This window comes from Oncorhynchus gorbuscha, linkage group LG10 (assembly GCF_021184085.1).
Source record: "Oncorhynchus gorbuscha isolate QuinsamMale2020 ecotype Even-year linkage group LG10, OgorEven_v1.0, whole genome shotgun sequence".
Classification (NCBI taxonomy): Eukaryota; Metazoa; Chordata; class Actinopteri; order Salmoniformes; family Salmonidae; genus Oncorhynchus; species Oncorhynchus gorbuscha.
The window spans coordinates 95,400,763-95,414,459 of record NC_060182.1 but is presented as its reverse complement, the minus strand read 5'-3'; the positions used below and the strand labels follow the sequence as shown (position 1 = coordinate 95,414,459).

Genomic DNA, 13,697 nt, shown 5'->3' with positions numbered 1-13,697 from the left:
CGTTATAAGACAAAAGACGAGTCCTCTATCTAACTCTATGGTAGGTCAGCTGACCTGGAGGAGGTCGGACAGCTGTTTCTGTCCGGCCACGGTGATGGATAACATCTCGTTGGTGTCTCTGTGGTCGGAGGACATCTGCTCCACGTCTCTTTTAAGCTGGGATATCTCCAGATCCTTCTCCTGATTCAGCCTCACCGTCCGCTCATGCTCCGTCTGCAAGCAATCAAATCAAACTGTGTTTATATAGCACTTTAAAAACAAAACATTTGGTTCAAAGTCAACGCTTAACAAATGAAATTAAAATAATAAACAAAGTGTGAAAGATAAAAACAACTTTCTAGAAAAATATGATAATGAAGACGGATAAATATGATAATGAAGCCAGATAAACATGATAATGAAGCCAGATAAATATGATAATGAAGCCAGATAAATATGATAATGAAGACAGATAAATATGATAATGAAGACAGATAAATATGATAATGAAGCCAGATAAATATGATAATGAAGCCAGATAAATATGATAATGAAGAGAGATAAATATGATAATGAAGTGAGATAAATATGATAATGTAGACACATAAACATGATAATGGAGACAAATAAATATGATAATGAAGACAGATAAATATTATAATGAAGCCAGATAAATATGATAATGAAGCCAGATAAATATGATAATGAAGCCAGATAAATATGATAATGAAGAGAGATAAATATGATAATGAAGACAGATAAATATGATAATGAAGAGCAGATAAATATGATAATGAAGATAGATACATTAAGATATTAATGAAGGCAGATAAATATGATAATTAAGAGATAAATGGCTGGATAATGAAGAAGATAAAGTGTCCTGGCTGATAATGATAAATGAAGATAAATCCTGGATGATGAAAAGAAGATAAATATGATAATGAAGAAATGAAGAACATGATGGCTGGTCTAATGATAAATGATGATAATGGTGTCCACGTAAACATGATAATGATAAATGAAGATACTAAATATGATAATGGTCTAATGATAAATGAAGATAATGCTGAGTCTAACATAAATATGATAATGTAGACAGATAAACATGATAATGAAGACAGATTAATATGAAATGAAGACAGATTAATATGAAATGAAGACAGATAAACATGATAATGAAGATAGATACATTAAGATATTAAGTGTCCTGGCTGGTCTAACAGCATCCTAATGATAAATGAAGATACTAAGTGTCCTGGCTGGTCTAATGATAAATGAAGATACTAAGTGTCCTGGCTGGTCTAATGATAAATGAAGATACTAAGTGTCCTGGCTGGTCTAATGATACATTAAGATACTAAGTGTCCTGGCTGGTCTAATGATAAATGAAGATACTAAGTGTCCTGGCTGGTCTAATGATAAATGAAGATACTAAGTGTCCTGGCTGGTCTAATGATAAATGAAGATACTAAGTGTCTTGGCTAGTCTAATGATAAATGAAGATACTAAGTGTCCTGGCTGGTCTAATGATACATTAAGATACTAAGTGTCCTGGCTGGTCTAATGATAAATGAAGATACTAAGTGTCCTGGCTGGTCTAATGATAAATGAAGATACTAAGTGTCCTGGCTGGTCTAATGATAAATGAAGATACTAAGTGTCCTGGCTGGTCTAATGATAAATGAAGATACTAAGTGTCCTGGCTGGTCTAATGATAAATGAAGATACTAAGTGTCCTGGCCGGTCTAACAGCATCCTAATGCAGCAGCCTCCGGCACACATGGGTCAAACTCCTTCCTCGGACGGCCGAGGGTCAGCGGATTATTGCCCCTCGTTCTTGATTGATGAAATAAGGTCACAAATGAGTTAGGAACTCCATTCACTTGGTTGTCTAGGTCCTAATTGAAAGGAACCCCCCCCCCTGCAGACACAAGTCCCTCTACGAAATGAGTTCGACACCCCTGGCATAGAATGTCCACTAACATAATCTCTCTTTGTACCTGTCCACTAACATAACCTCTCTCTGTACCTGTCCACTAACATAACCTCTCTCTGTACCTGTCCACTAACATAACCTCTCTCTGTACCTGTCCACTAACATAACCTCTCTCTGTACCTGTCCACTAACATAACCTCTCTCTGTACCTGTCCACTAACATAACCTCTCTCTGTACCTGTCCACTAACATAACCTCTCTCTGTACCTGTCCACTAACATAACCTCTCTCTGTACCTGTCCACTAACATAACCTCTCTCTGTACCTGCCCACTAACATAACCTCTCTCTGTACCTGTCCACTAACATAACCTCTCTCTGTACCTGTCCACTAACATAACCTCTCTCTGTACCTGTCCACTAACATAACCTCTCTCTGTACCTGTCCACTAACATAACCTCTCTCTGTACCTGCCCACTAACATAACCCTCTCTCTGTACCTGTCCACTAACATAACCTCTCTCTCTCTGTACCTGTCCACTAACATAACCTCTCTCTCTGTACCTGTCCACTAACATAACTCTCTCTCTCTGTACCTGTCCACTAACATAACCTCTCTCTCTCTGTACCTGTCCACTAACATAACCTCTCTCTGTACCTGCCCACTAACATAACCTCTCTCTGTACCTGCCCACTAACATAACCTCTCTCTGTACCTGCCCACTAACATAACCTCTCTCTGTACCTGTCCACTAACATAACCTCTCTCTCTCTGTACCTGTCCACTAACATAACCTCTCTCTCTGTACCTGCCCACTAACATAACCTCTCTCTGTACCTGCCCACTAACATAACCTCTCTCTGTACCTGCCCACTAACATAACCTCTCTCTGTACCTGCCCACTAACATAACCTCTCTCTGTACCTGCCCACCAACATAACCTCTCTCTGTACCTGTCCACTAACATAACTCTCTCTCTCTGTACCTGCCCACTAACATAACCTCTCTCTCTCTGTACCTGTCCACTAACATAACCTCTCTCTCTGTACCTGCCCACTAACATAACCTCTCTCTGTACCTGCCCACTAACATAACCTCTCTCTGTACCTGCCCACTAACATAACCTCTCTCTGTACCTGTCCACTAACATAACCTCTCTCTGTACCTGTCCACTAACATAACCTCTCTCTCTGTACCTGTCCACTAACATAACCTCTCTCTCTGTACCTGCCCACTAACATAACCTCTCTCTGTACCTGTCCACTAACATAACCTCTCTCTGTACCTGTCCACTAACATAACCTCTCTCTCTGTACCTGTCCACTAACATACCCTCTCTCTCTGTACCTGTCCACTAACATAACCTCTCTCTGTACCTGTCCACTAACATAACCTCTCTCTGTACCTGCCCACTAACATAACCTCTCTCTGTACCTGTCCACTAACATAACCTCTCTCTGTACCTGCCCACTAACATAACCTCTCTCTGTACCTGCCCACTAACATAACCTCTCTCTCTCTGTACCTGCCCACTAACATAACCTCTCTCTGTACCTGTCCACTAACATAACCTCTCCCTGTACCTGTCCACTAACATAACCTCTCTCTGTACCTGTCCACTAACATAACCTCTCTCTCTCTCTGTACCTGTCCACTAACATAACCTCTCTCTGTACCTGTCCACTAACATAACCTCTCCCTGTACCTGTCCACTAACATAACCTCTCTCTGTACCTGTCCACTAAAATAACCTCTCTCTGTACCTGCCCACTAACATAACCTCTCTCTGTACCTGCCCACTAACATAACCTCTCTCTGTACCTGCCCACTAACATAACCTCTCTCTGTACCTGTCCACTAACATAACCTCTCTCTGTACCTGTCCACTAACATAACCTCTCTGTTCAATAACATCAGAAAATAGCTTGAATATATCTAGAATAATTAAATGAAGATAGATTGATTAAAACAACAGTGGACCTGTAGTGCCGAGGCGTCCATGGAGCGAGCAGCGGTCAGCTCCTCGATGGTCTGCTGGTACTGCCTGGTCTGCTCCTGTAGGCCCTTCTCTGCCTGGCCCAGTTCCTCTTCCAGCTGGCTCTTCTCCAGCTTCAGAGCCTTGATACGAGTGTCCTTCTCCAGGACGGTCCTGGTGAGAGCAGCCTGAACCTCCCTGACCTGCCTGGCCAGCTCCTCTATCCTCCCCTGGGCCTGCTCAGCCTCCGTCTTCAGCCTCTGCTTCTCCATCTTCATCTCGTAGTCTTCTGACATCATCTTCTCCTGGGAGCTCCTCATCTCTGCCAGTTCTGTCCTGAGCTCCTTCAGCTGCTCTATGGACGCGCCGGATTCTCTCCCTCTCTCCCCAGCCTCACACAGCTCTGCCCGGGCAGCAGACAGCTGCTCCTCCCTCTCCTGTATGGTTCTCTGGAACTCCTGGGTCTCCCTGCGTGCCTCTTTGCCCATCTCTGTTGCCCGTCCAAGTTTGTCTCTCAGTTCCTTAACGGTGTCCTCCAGCTGCTGCTTGCCCATGTGTAGATCGTTGAGAGTGAAGGCACTGTGGCTCAGTTTCTCCTGCTGGGCCTTTAGCTCTTGCTGCAGCGCCACCCTCTGGTCGGCGGTGGTACTGAGCTCTGATTGGAGCCGAGCCACAACAGCTTCAGATTCCTTCAGCTGAACAGAGAGCTGCTCCTTCACCGAGATGACATGCTGTAACGTGGAGACGCAACACAATGAAACAGCATGTCCATAACCTTGTCTCAGTCGTGTTACTTTGCCGCGCATCTGACTAATATAAACTTTGGAGAAAGTTTTGTTTGTACGGCATACCACAAATGAGAGTGACAAACCATAATCTGATCACGTAAACCTAGTCTTTAAATAAATTCACAATGAAATGACCCATTTCCCTGTTCAAAAAAACACAAAAAAAAACAAGCAAACCCCACAGTGGAGTCTGTACAAATGCAAACCAGACCTGTGTAGCCTGCTGGTTCTGTCGGTCCAGTTCTTCCAGCTCGTTGAGGAGGGTATCTCGTTCCTCCTGGATGTCGCTCAACGACTGCTCGCTCTTCTCCAGCTCTGCCCTCAGCCCTGATAGCTGCTCTGTGGCGGATGGGGACGACTCCCCTCCATCAAGGCTGTCTGACTCCACTCTCTCCTCGGCCCTGGCAAGCCTCTCCTGTAGATTCCTCTGAGGAAGAAAAAATAAATATATAAAAATAAAATGGTCAACAATAATGAAATAGTTCAACTGAAAATAGCTCTCATCGAACAGCAAACGGTAATGTAGAAAACCCTTCTCAGGGCCCTCACCCTCTCTGAGGCAACTGATTACAATCTAACACTTTATTCCTATGTACCTATCTACCTCAATTATTGCATACTCCTGTTATCATTACTCATTGACTCAGTACTGGTACCCTGTGTGTAGAGCCTAGTTATCATTACTCATTACTCAGTACTGGTGTCCTGTGTATATAGCCTAGTTATCATTACTCAGTACTGGTACCCTGTGTGTAGAGCCTAGTTATCATTACTCAGTACTGGTACCCTGTGTATATAACCTAGTTATCATTACTCAGTACTGGTACCCTGTGTATATAGCCTAGTTATCATTACTCAGTACTGGTACCCTGTGTATATAACCTAGTTATCATTACTCAGTACTGGTACCCTGTGTATATAACCTAGTTATCATTGACTCAGTACTGGTACCCTGTGTATATAACCTAGTTATCATTACTCAGTACTGGTACCCTGTGTATATAGCCTAGTTATCATTACTCAGTACTGGTACCCTGTGTATATAGCCTAGTTATCATTACTCAGTACTGGTACCCTGTGTATATAGCCTAGTTATCATTACTCAGTACTGGTACCCAGTGTATATAACCTAGTTATCATTACTCAGTACTGGTACCCTGTGTATATAGCCTAGTTATCATTACTCATTACTCAGTACTGGTACCCTGTCTATATAACCTAGTTATCATTACTCATTACTCAGTACTGGTACCCTGTCTATATAACCTAGTTATCATTACTCATTACTCAGTACTGGTACCCTGTGTATATAACCTAGTTATCATTACTCAGTACTGGTACCCTGTGTATATAACCTAGTTATCGTTACTCAGTACTGGTACCCTGTGTATAGAGCCTAGTTATCATATATGGCCTAGTTATCATTCAGTACTGGTACCCTGTGTATATAACCTAGTTATCATTACTCAGTACTGGTACCCTGTGTATATAGCCTAGTTATCATTACTCAGTACTGGTACCCTGTGTATATAGCCTAGTTATCATTACTCAGTACTGGTACCCTGTGTATATAGCCTAGTTATCATTACTCAGTACTGGTACCCTGTGTATATAACCTAGTTATCATTACTCAGTACTGGTACCCTGTGTATATAGCCTAGTTATCATTACTCAGTACTGGTACCCTGTCTATATAGCCTAGTTATCATTACTCAGTACTGGTACCCTGTCTATATAGCCTAGTTATCATTACTCAGTACTGGTACCCTGTGTATATAGCCTAGTTATCATTACTCAGTACTGGTACTCTGTGTATATAGCCTAGTTATCATTATTCAGTACGGGTACCCTGTTTATATAACCTAGTTATCATTACTCAGTACTGGTACCCTGTGTGTAGAGCCTAGTTATCATTACTCAGTACTGGTACTCTGTGTATATAGCCTTGTTATCATTACTCAGTACTGGTACCCTGTGTATATCCACATATATATATACACATACACACACAAATATATATACCTATATACATACATATATACATACATTTATATATTTTTATTTTATTTAACTGTCTTGCCTAGTTACATAAAGGTTATGAACAAATTCTTATTTTACAATGATGACCATTAGCAAACAGAAATCAAGTCATATAAATCTTTAAGTTGTGTTAACTTGTATTAAAAAAAAAAATTAAAGTAATTTCCCAAGTGAAGTTTCCATTTGAGAGTAAACAAACACCCACCTTCTCCTTCCTCAACGTCCCGATGACGGTGTTGAGTTCTAGAATGTCAGCGTGTTCCACCTCCATCTTTGTTTCACTCTGTTCCAAACAATCAACACAATCATTTAAAGCAGGAACGATCACAGAATAAAACTACAGATTTCAACCACATTGTAAATACATTAACGTGAATCAGGATAGATACCTGAACACTCTTCAGCCTAGAGATCTCCTTCTCTGCACCTTGAAAAAAATGACCAAAAAAAGAAGTTGGGAGTTAACTTGAGCTTTTGACAAATAACTGAAACCCACTCAAGAGATAGAATCAATTCCTATTCATTTTAATTCAATCAGTAACCTGAACTGAAAATTTCAGTTAACCCTCACTATACTTTGTGTATATTTATATTGTATTATACATTTGCAAATGAGACCTAAGTCTCACAATATATCTTACCAGTTATAAATAAATGTTCAATCATTTTTGGGGGGAATAAATCCTGAGACTGTACCTGCGAGAGCATTCCTCAGCCCCTGTATCTCCTGGTCTAGCTGAGCCTTGTTCCGGGCTTTCCCCTCCTGTTCCTGGACACGTGACTGGAGCTCTGTGACAGACGTCTGCAGCCGAGTGTAGTTCTGCAGCAGCTCAGCGTTCTCTGCCTGCGCCTCCTCTTTCTCCTGCTGCAGCGTGGCCTGTCTCTTCCCTGCCTCCTCCAGATTAGCTGTCAGCTCCTTCAGCTGCTCATCCTGCTTCTCGTTCAGCCTCTCCTTCGCTGCCTCCTGCAGGGACTGGATAGTGTGCTGGAGGTCTGAGAGCATGGAGGACTCCTGAAGAGCGTTGGCTGTGGCTGAACTAGAAGCTGGAAGGGTTTGGATACAGAGGGTAACACGTAAGGGAAACGTGTGAGAGTCTTAGGTCAGGGTGGAGAAATCAGTCACAGGTACAGTGCATTGGGAGAGTGTTGAGACTCTTCTCTTTATAGACATTTTGTTACGTTACAGCCTTATTCTAAAATGGATTAAATACATTTTTTTTTATCAATCTACACACAATACCCCATAGTGACATCACAATACCCCATAGTGACATCACAATACCCCATAGTGACATCACAATACCCCATAGTGACAAAGTAAAAACAGGTTGGGGAAGGGTACCAAAACATTTCTGTAGCATAGAAGGTCACCAAGAACAGACTGGCCTCCATGTTCTTAAATGGAAGAAGTTTGGAACCACTGATTCTTCCTAGAGCTGCCCGGCCAAACTGAGCAATCTGAGGAGAAGAGCCTTGGTCAGGGAGGTGACCGAGTACCCGGTGGTCACTCTGACTGAGCTCCAGAGTTCCTCTGGGGAGATGGGAGAATCTTCCAGAAGGACAACCATCTCTGCAGCACTCCACCAATCAGGCGTTTATGGTAGAGTGGCCAGATGGAAGCCACTTCTCAGTAAAAAGGCACATGACAGCCCACTTGGAGTTTGTCAAAAGGCACCTAAAGGACTCTCAGACCATGAGAAACAAGATTCTCTGGCCTGATGAAACAAAAATTGAACTCTTTGGCCTGAATGCTGGGGATGTTTTTCAGAGGCAGTGACTGGGAGACTAGTCAGGATCAAGGGAAAGATTAACAGAGCAAAGTACAGTGGTATCCTTAAAGAAAACCTGCTCCAGAGCACTCAGGAACTCAGACTGGGGTGAAGGTTCACCTTCCAACAGGACAACGACCCTCAGCACACAGCCAAGATAACGCAAGAGTTGCGTCGGGACAAGTCTCTGAATGTCAGTCTCTGAATGTCCTTGAGTGGCCCAGCCAGATCGAACATCTCTAAAGACCTGAAAATAGCTGTGCAGCGCCCCATCCAGCGCCCCATCCAACCTGACAGAGCTTGAGAGGATCTGCAGAGAAGAATGGGAGAAACTTCGCTCATCAACTTATCCCTGACCGCTGGCTACGTCCCTTCCGTCTTCAAGAGAGCGAGAGTTGCACCCCTTCTGAAAAAACCTACACTCGATCCCTCCGATGTTAACAACTACAGACCAGTATCCCTTCTTTCTTTTCTCTCCAAAACTCTTGAACGTGCCGTCCTTGGTCAGCTCTCCCGCTATCTCTCTCAGAATGACCTTCTTGATCCAAATCAGTCAGGTTTCAAGACTAGTCATTCAACTGAGACTGCTCTTCTCTGTATCACGGAGGCGCTCCGCACCGCTAAAGCTAACTCTCTCCTCTGCTCTCATCCTTCTAGACCTGTCGGCTGCCTTCGATACTGTGAACCATCAGATCCTCCTCTCCACCCTCTCCGAGTTGGGCATCTCTAAAGCCCACGCTGATTAGTCCTACCTGACAGGTCGCTCCCCCAGGTGGCGTGGCGAGAATCTGTCTCCTCACCACGCGCATCTCACCACTGGTGTCCCCCAGGGCTCTGTTCTAGGCCCTCTCCTATTCTCGCTATACACCAAGTCACTTGGCTCTGTCATAACCTCACATGGTCTCTCCTATCATTGTATTCACACAATTAATCTTCTCCTTTCCCCCTTCTGATGACCAGGTGGCGAATCGCATCTCTGCATGTCTGGCAGACATATCAGTGTGGATGACGGATCACCATCTCAAGCTGAACCGGCAAGACGGAGCTGCTCTTCCTCCCGGGAAGGACTGCCCGTTCCATGATCTCGCCATCACGGTTGACAACTCCATTTTGTCCTCCTCCCAGAGCGCTAAGAACCATGGCGTGATCCTGGACAACACCCTGTCGTTCTCAACTAACATCAAGGCGGTGGCCCGTTCCTGTAGGTTCATGCTCTACAACATCCGCAGAGTCGACCCTGCCTTCCTCCCAGTTCTGTCAGGCACTTGTCATCTCCGTCTGGATTCTGCTCCCTGTTGGCTGGGCTCCCTGCCTGTCCATTAAACCCCTACAACTCATCCCAGCCCGTCTAGTGTTCAACCTTCCCAAGTTCTCTCACGTCTCCCCGCTCATCCGCTGTCTCCACTGGCTTCCCGCATCCCTCAAGACCATGGTGCTTGTCCCTGTGAGGGGAACGGCACCTCAGTACCTCCAGGCTCTGATCAGGCAGTACACCCTAAGGTCCCTGTCATCCACCTCTGGCCCTCGTCTCCCTCCACTGAGGAAGTACAGTTCCCGCTCAGCCCAGTCAAAACTGTCCCTGTCCCCAATGGTGGAACAAACTCCCTCACGACGCCAGGACCTCCCAGTCGGAGACACCTGAAACCCCACCTCTTTAAGGAATACTTAGGATAGGATAAAGTAATCCTTCTCACCCCCCCCTCCCTATTGTAAAGTGGCTGTTCCACTGGATGTCATAAGGTGAATGCACCAATTTTAAGTCCCCTCCCAGTCTGTCCCTGACTTAAATGTAAATGTAAACTCCCAAAATACAGTCTGTAGCATCATACCCTCCCTCCCAGGCTGTCCCTGCCAAAGGTACTTCAACAAAGTACTGAGTAAAGGATCTGAATACTTGTGTGATATTTCAGTCTGTCCCTGTTCCTCCCAGTCTGTCCCTGTTCCTCCCAGTCTGTCCCTGTTCCTCCCAGTCTGTCCCTGTTCCTCCCAGTCTGTCCCTGTTCCTCCCAGTCTGTCCCTGTCCCTGTTCCTCCCAGTCTGTCCCTGTCCCTGTTCCTCCCAGTCTGCCCCTGTCCCTGTTCCTCCCAGTCTGTCCCTGTTCCTCCCAGTCTGTCCCTGTTCCTCCCAGTCTGTCCCTGTTCCTCCCAGTCTGTCCCTGTTCCTCCCAGTCTGTCCCTGTTCCTCCCAGTCTGTCCCTGTCCCTGTTCCTCCCAGTCTGTCCCTGTCCCTGTTCCTCCCAGTCTGCCCCTGTTCCTGTTCCTCCCAGTCTGTCCCTGTTCCTGTTCCTCCCTCCCAGTCTGTCCCTGTTCCTCCCTCCCAGTCTGTCCCTGTCCCTGTTCCTCCCAGTCTGTCCCTGTTCCTCCCAGTCTGTCCCTGTCCCTGTTCCTCCCAGTCTGTCCCTGTTCCTCCCTCCCAGTCTGTCCCTGTCCCTGTCCCTGTTCCTCCCAGTCTGTCCCTGTTCCTCCCTCCCAGTCTGTCCCTGTCCCTGTTCCTCCCAGTCTGTCCCTGTTCCTCCCAGTCTGTCCCTGTCCCTGTTCCTCCCAGTCTGTCCCTGTCCCTGTTCCTCCCAGTCTGTCCCTGTCCCTGTTCCTCCCAGTCTGTCCCTGTTCCTCCCTCCCAGTCTGTCCCTGTCCCTGTTCCTCCCTCCCAGTCTGTCCCTGTCCCTGTTCCTCCCAATCTGTCCCTGTCCCTGTTCCTCCCAGTCTGTCCCTGTTCCTCCCTCCCAGTCTGTCCCTGTTCCTCCCTCCCAGTCTGTCCCTGTTCCTCCCTCCCAGTCTGTCCCTGTTCCTCCCTCCCAGTCTGTCCCTGTTCCTCCCTCCCAGTCTGTCCCTGTTCCTCCCTCCCAGTCTGTCCCTGTTCCTCCCTCCCAGTCTGTCCCTGTTCCTCCCTCCCAGTCTGTCCCTGTTCCTCCCTCCCAGTCTGTCCCTGTTCCTCCCTCCCAGTCTGTCCCTGTTCCTCCCTCCCAGTCTGTCCCTGTTCCTCCCAGTCTGTCCCTGTTCCTCCCTCCCAGTCTGTCCCTGTTCCTCCCTCCCAGTCTGTCCCTGTTCCTCCCTCCCAGTCTGTCCCTGTTCCTCCCTCCCAGTCTGTCCCTGTTCCTCCCTCCCAGTCTGTCCCTGTTCCTCCCTCCCAGTCTGTCCCTGTTCCTCCCTCCCAGTCTGTCCCTGTTCCTCCCAGTCTGTCCCTGTTCCTCCCAGTCTGTCCCTGTTCCTCCCAGTCTGTCCCTGTTCCTCCCAGTCTGTCCCTGTTCCTCCCAGTCTGTCCCTGTTCCTCCCAGTCTGTCCCTGTTCCTCCCAGTCTGTCCCTGTCCCTGTTCCTCCCAGTCTGTCCCTGTTCCTGTTCCTCCCAGTCTGTCCCTGTTCCTCCCTCACCGGCCTGTCCCTGTTCCTCCCTCACCGGCCTGTCCCTGTTCCTCCCTCCCAGTCTGTCCCTGTTCCTCCCTCCCAGTCTGTCCCTGTTCCTCCCTCCCAGTCTGTCCCTGTTCCTCCCTCCCAGTCTGTCCCTGTTCCTCCCTCCCAGTCTGTCCCTGTTCCTCCCTCCCAGTCTGTCCCTGTTCCTCCCTCCCAGTCTGTCCCTGTTCCTCCCTCCCAGTCTGTCCCTGTTCCTCCCTCCCAGTCTGTCCCTGTTCCTCCCTCCCAGTCTGTCCCTGTTCCTCCCTCCCAGTCTGTCCCTGTTCCTCACCTCCAGTCTGTTCCTCCTCCTCTCCTCCAGTCTGTTTCTGTTCCTCCAGCTCCTCTATCCTCTCCTCGTACTCTGCCAGCTCGTCCCGGTGGCGCCGGATGACGTCGGCCATCTTCTGTCTCTGAGCGTCCTGCAGCGCTGCTAACTCATGCTGGTGCTCATCTACCTCACGACCCATCTCCTCACGCAGCTCCTGTTGCAGTAGAATAGAATCATATAGAATGTTCCACAGAAAGAGGAATAGAGACGGTCAGTCTCTCTTAGTCCAAGCAGGGTATAAAACAATATTTTTTTAACATTTGATTCATAAAGCCCTTTTTACATAAACAGTTGGCAAAATAGGTCTACATCAGGGCTCTTCAACCCTGTTCCTGGAGAGACACCCTCCAGTAGGTTTTAACTCCAACCCTGTTCCTGGAGAGACACCCTCCAGTAGGTTTTAACTCCAACCCTGTTCCTGGAGAGACACCCTCCAGTAGGTTTTAACTCCAACCCTGTTCCTGGAGAGACACCCTCCAGTAGGTTTTAACTCCAACCCTGTTCCTGGAGAGACACCCTCCAGTAGGTTTTAACTCCAACCCTGTTCCTGGAGAGACACCCTCCAGTAGGTTAACTCCAACCCTGTTCCTGGAGAGACACCCTCCAGTAGGTTAACTCCAACCCTGTTCCTGGAGAGCCCACCCTCCTGTAAGTTTTAACTCCAACCCTGTTCCTGGAGAGACACCCTCCTGTAGGTTTTAACGCCAACCCTGTTCCTGGAGAGACACCCTCCAGTAGGTTTTTAACTCCAACCCTGTTCCTGGAGAGCTCACCCTCCAGTAGGTTTTAACTCCAACCCTGTTCCTGGAGAGCTCACCCTCCAGTAGGTTTTAACTCCAACCCTGTTCCTGGAGAGCCCACCCTCCAGTAGGTTTTAACTCCAACCCTGTTCCTGGAGAGAAACCCTCCTGTAGGTTTTCACTCCAACCCTGTTCCTGGAGAGAAACCCTCCTGTAGGTTTTCACTCCAACCCTGTTCCTGGAGAGAAACCCTCCTGTAGGTTTTCACTCCAACCCTGTTCCTGGAGAGATACCCATCCTGTTAGTTTTCACTCAAACCCTAATCTAGCGGTACCTAATCTAGCAGTACCTGATCTGAGGGTATCTCTCCGGGAACAGAGTTGGAGTGAAAACCTACAGGAGGGTTGCTCTCCAGGAACAGGGTTGGAGAGCCCTGTTTTACAGTAACCCAGCCTAGACTCCCAAGGAGAAAGCACATGCAAACTCCCACCTTGATGATCCTCTGAAGCTTCAGGACTTCTCCCTGGTCACCGTTCCCTGCCCCTGGGGCTACGGATGCCTGAAAAAGAAATAGAAATATCAGAATTAAGATATGATTCCATCCCTCAATTAACAAAATGTGGGTTTTTACGTGTATATATTACTAGAGAATAAACCTCTGAATTTCTTCATACCAAGGATTTATTTTTTTAATAGGAATTTGACACGAACCTTTAGAATCCGTACAGTAAAACGGTAATAGATCAAAT

At 46.8% G+C, this 13,697-nt stretch overlaps 1 protein-coding gene across 1 annotated transcript in view; it reads right to left on the bottom strand.

The window, feature by feature from the left end:
- Nucleotides 1-13,697, bottom strand: part of trip11 (thyroid hormone receptor interactor 11) — a 74,023-nt gene that overhangs the window by 44,696 nt on the left and 15,630 nt on the right. Inside the window, exons 5-12 of the mRNA XM_046367540.1 lie at nt 13,439-13,507; nt 12,170-12,362; nt 7,419-7,766; nt 7,112-7,149; nt 6,928-7,005; nt 4,894-5,109; nt 3,900-4,625; nt 55-213 (exon numbers count right to left, since the gene is read on the bottom strand). Coding sequence (XP_046223496.1) covers nt 55-213; nt 3,900-4,625; nt 4,894-5,109; nt 6,928-7,005; nt 7,112-7,149; nt 7,419-7,766; nt 12,170-12,362; nt 13,439-13,507 — 1,827 coding nt within the window. The remainder of the gene's footprint in view (nt 1-54; nt 214-3,899; nt 4,626-4,893; nt 5,110-6,927; nt 7,006-7,111; nt 7,150-7,418; nt 7,767-12,169; nt 12,363-13,438; nt 13,508-13,697) is intronic.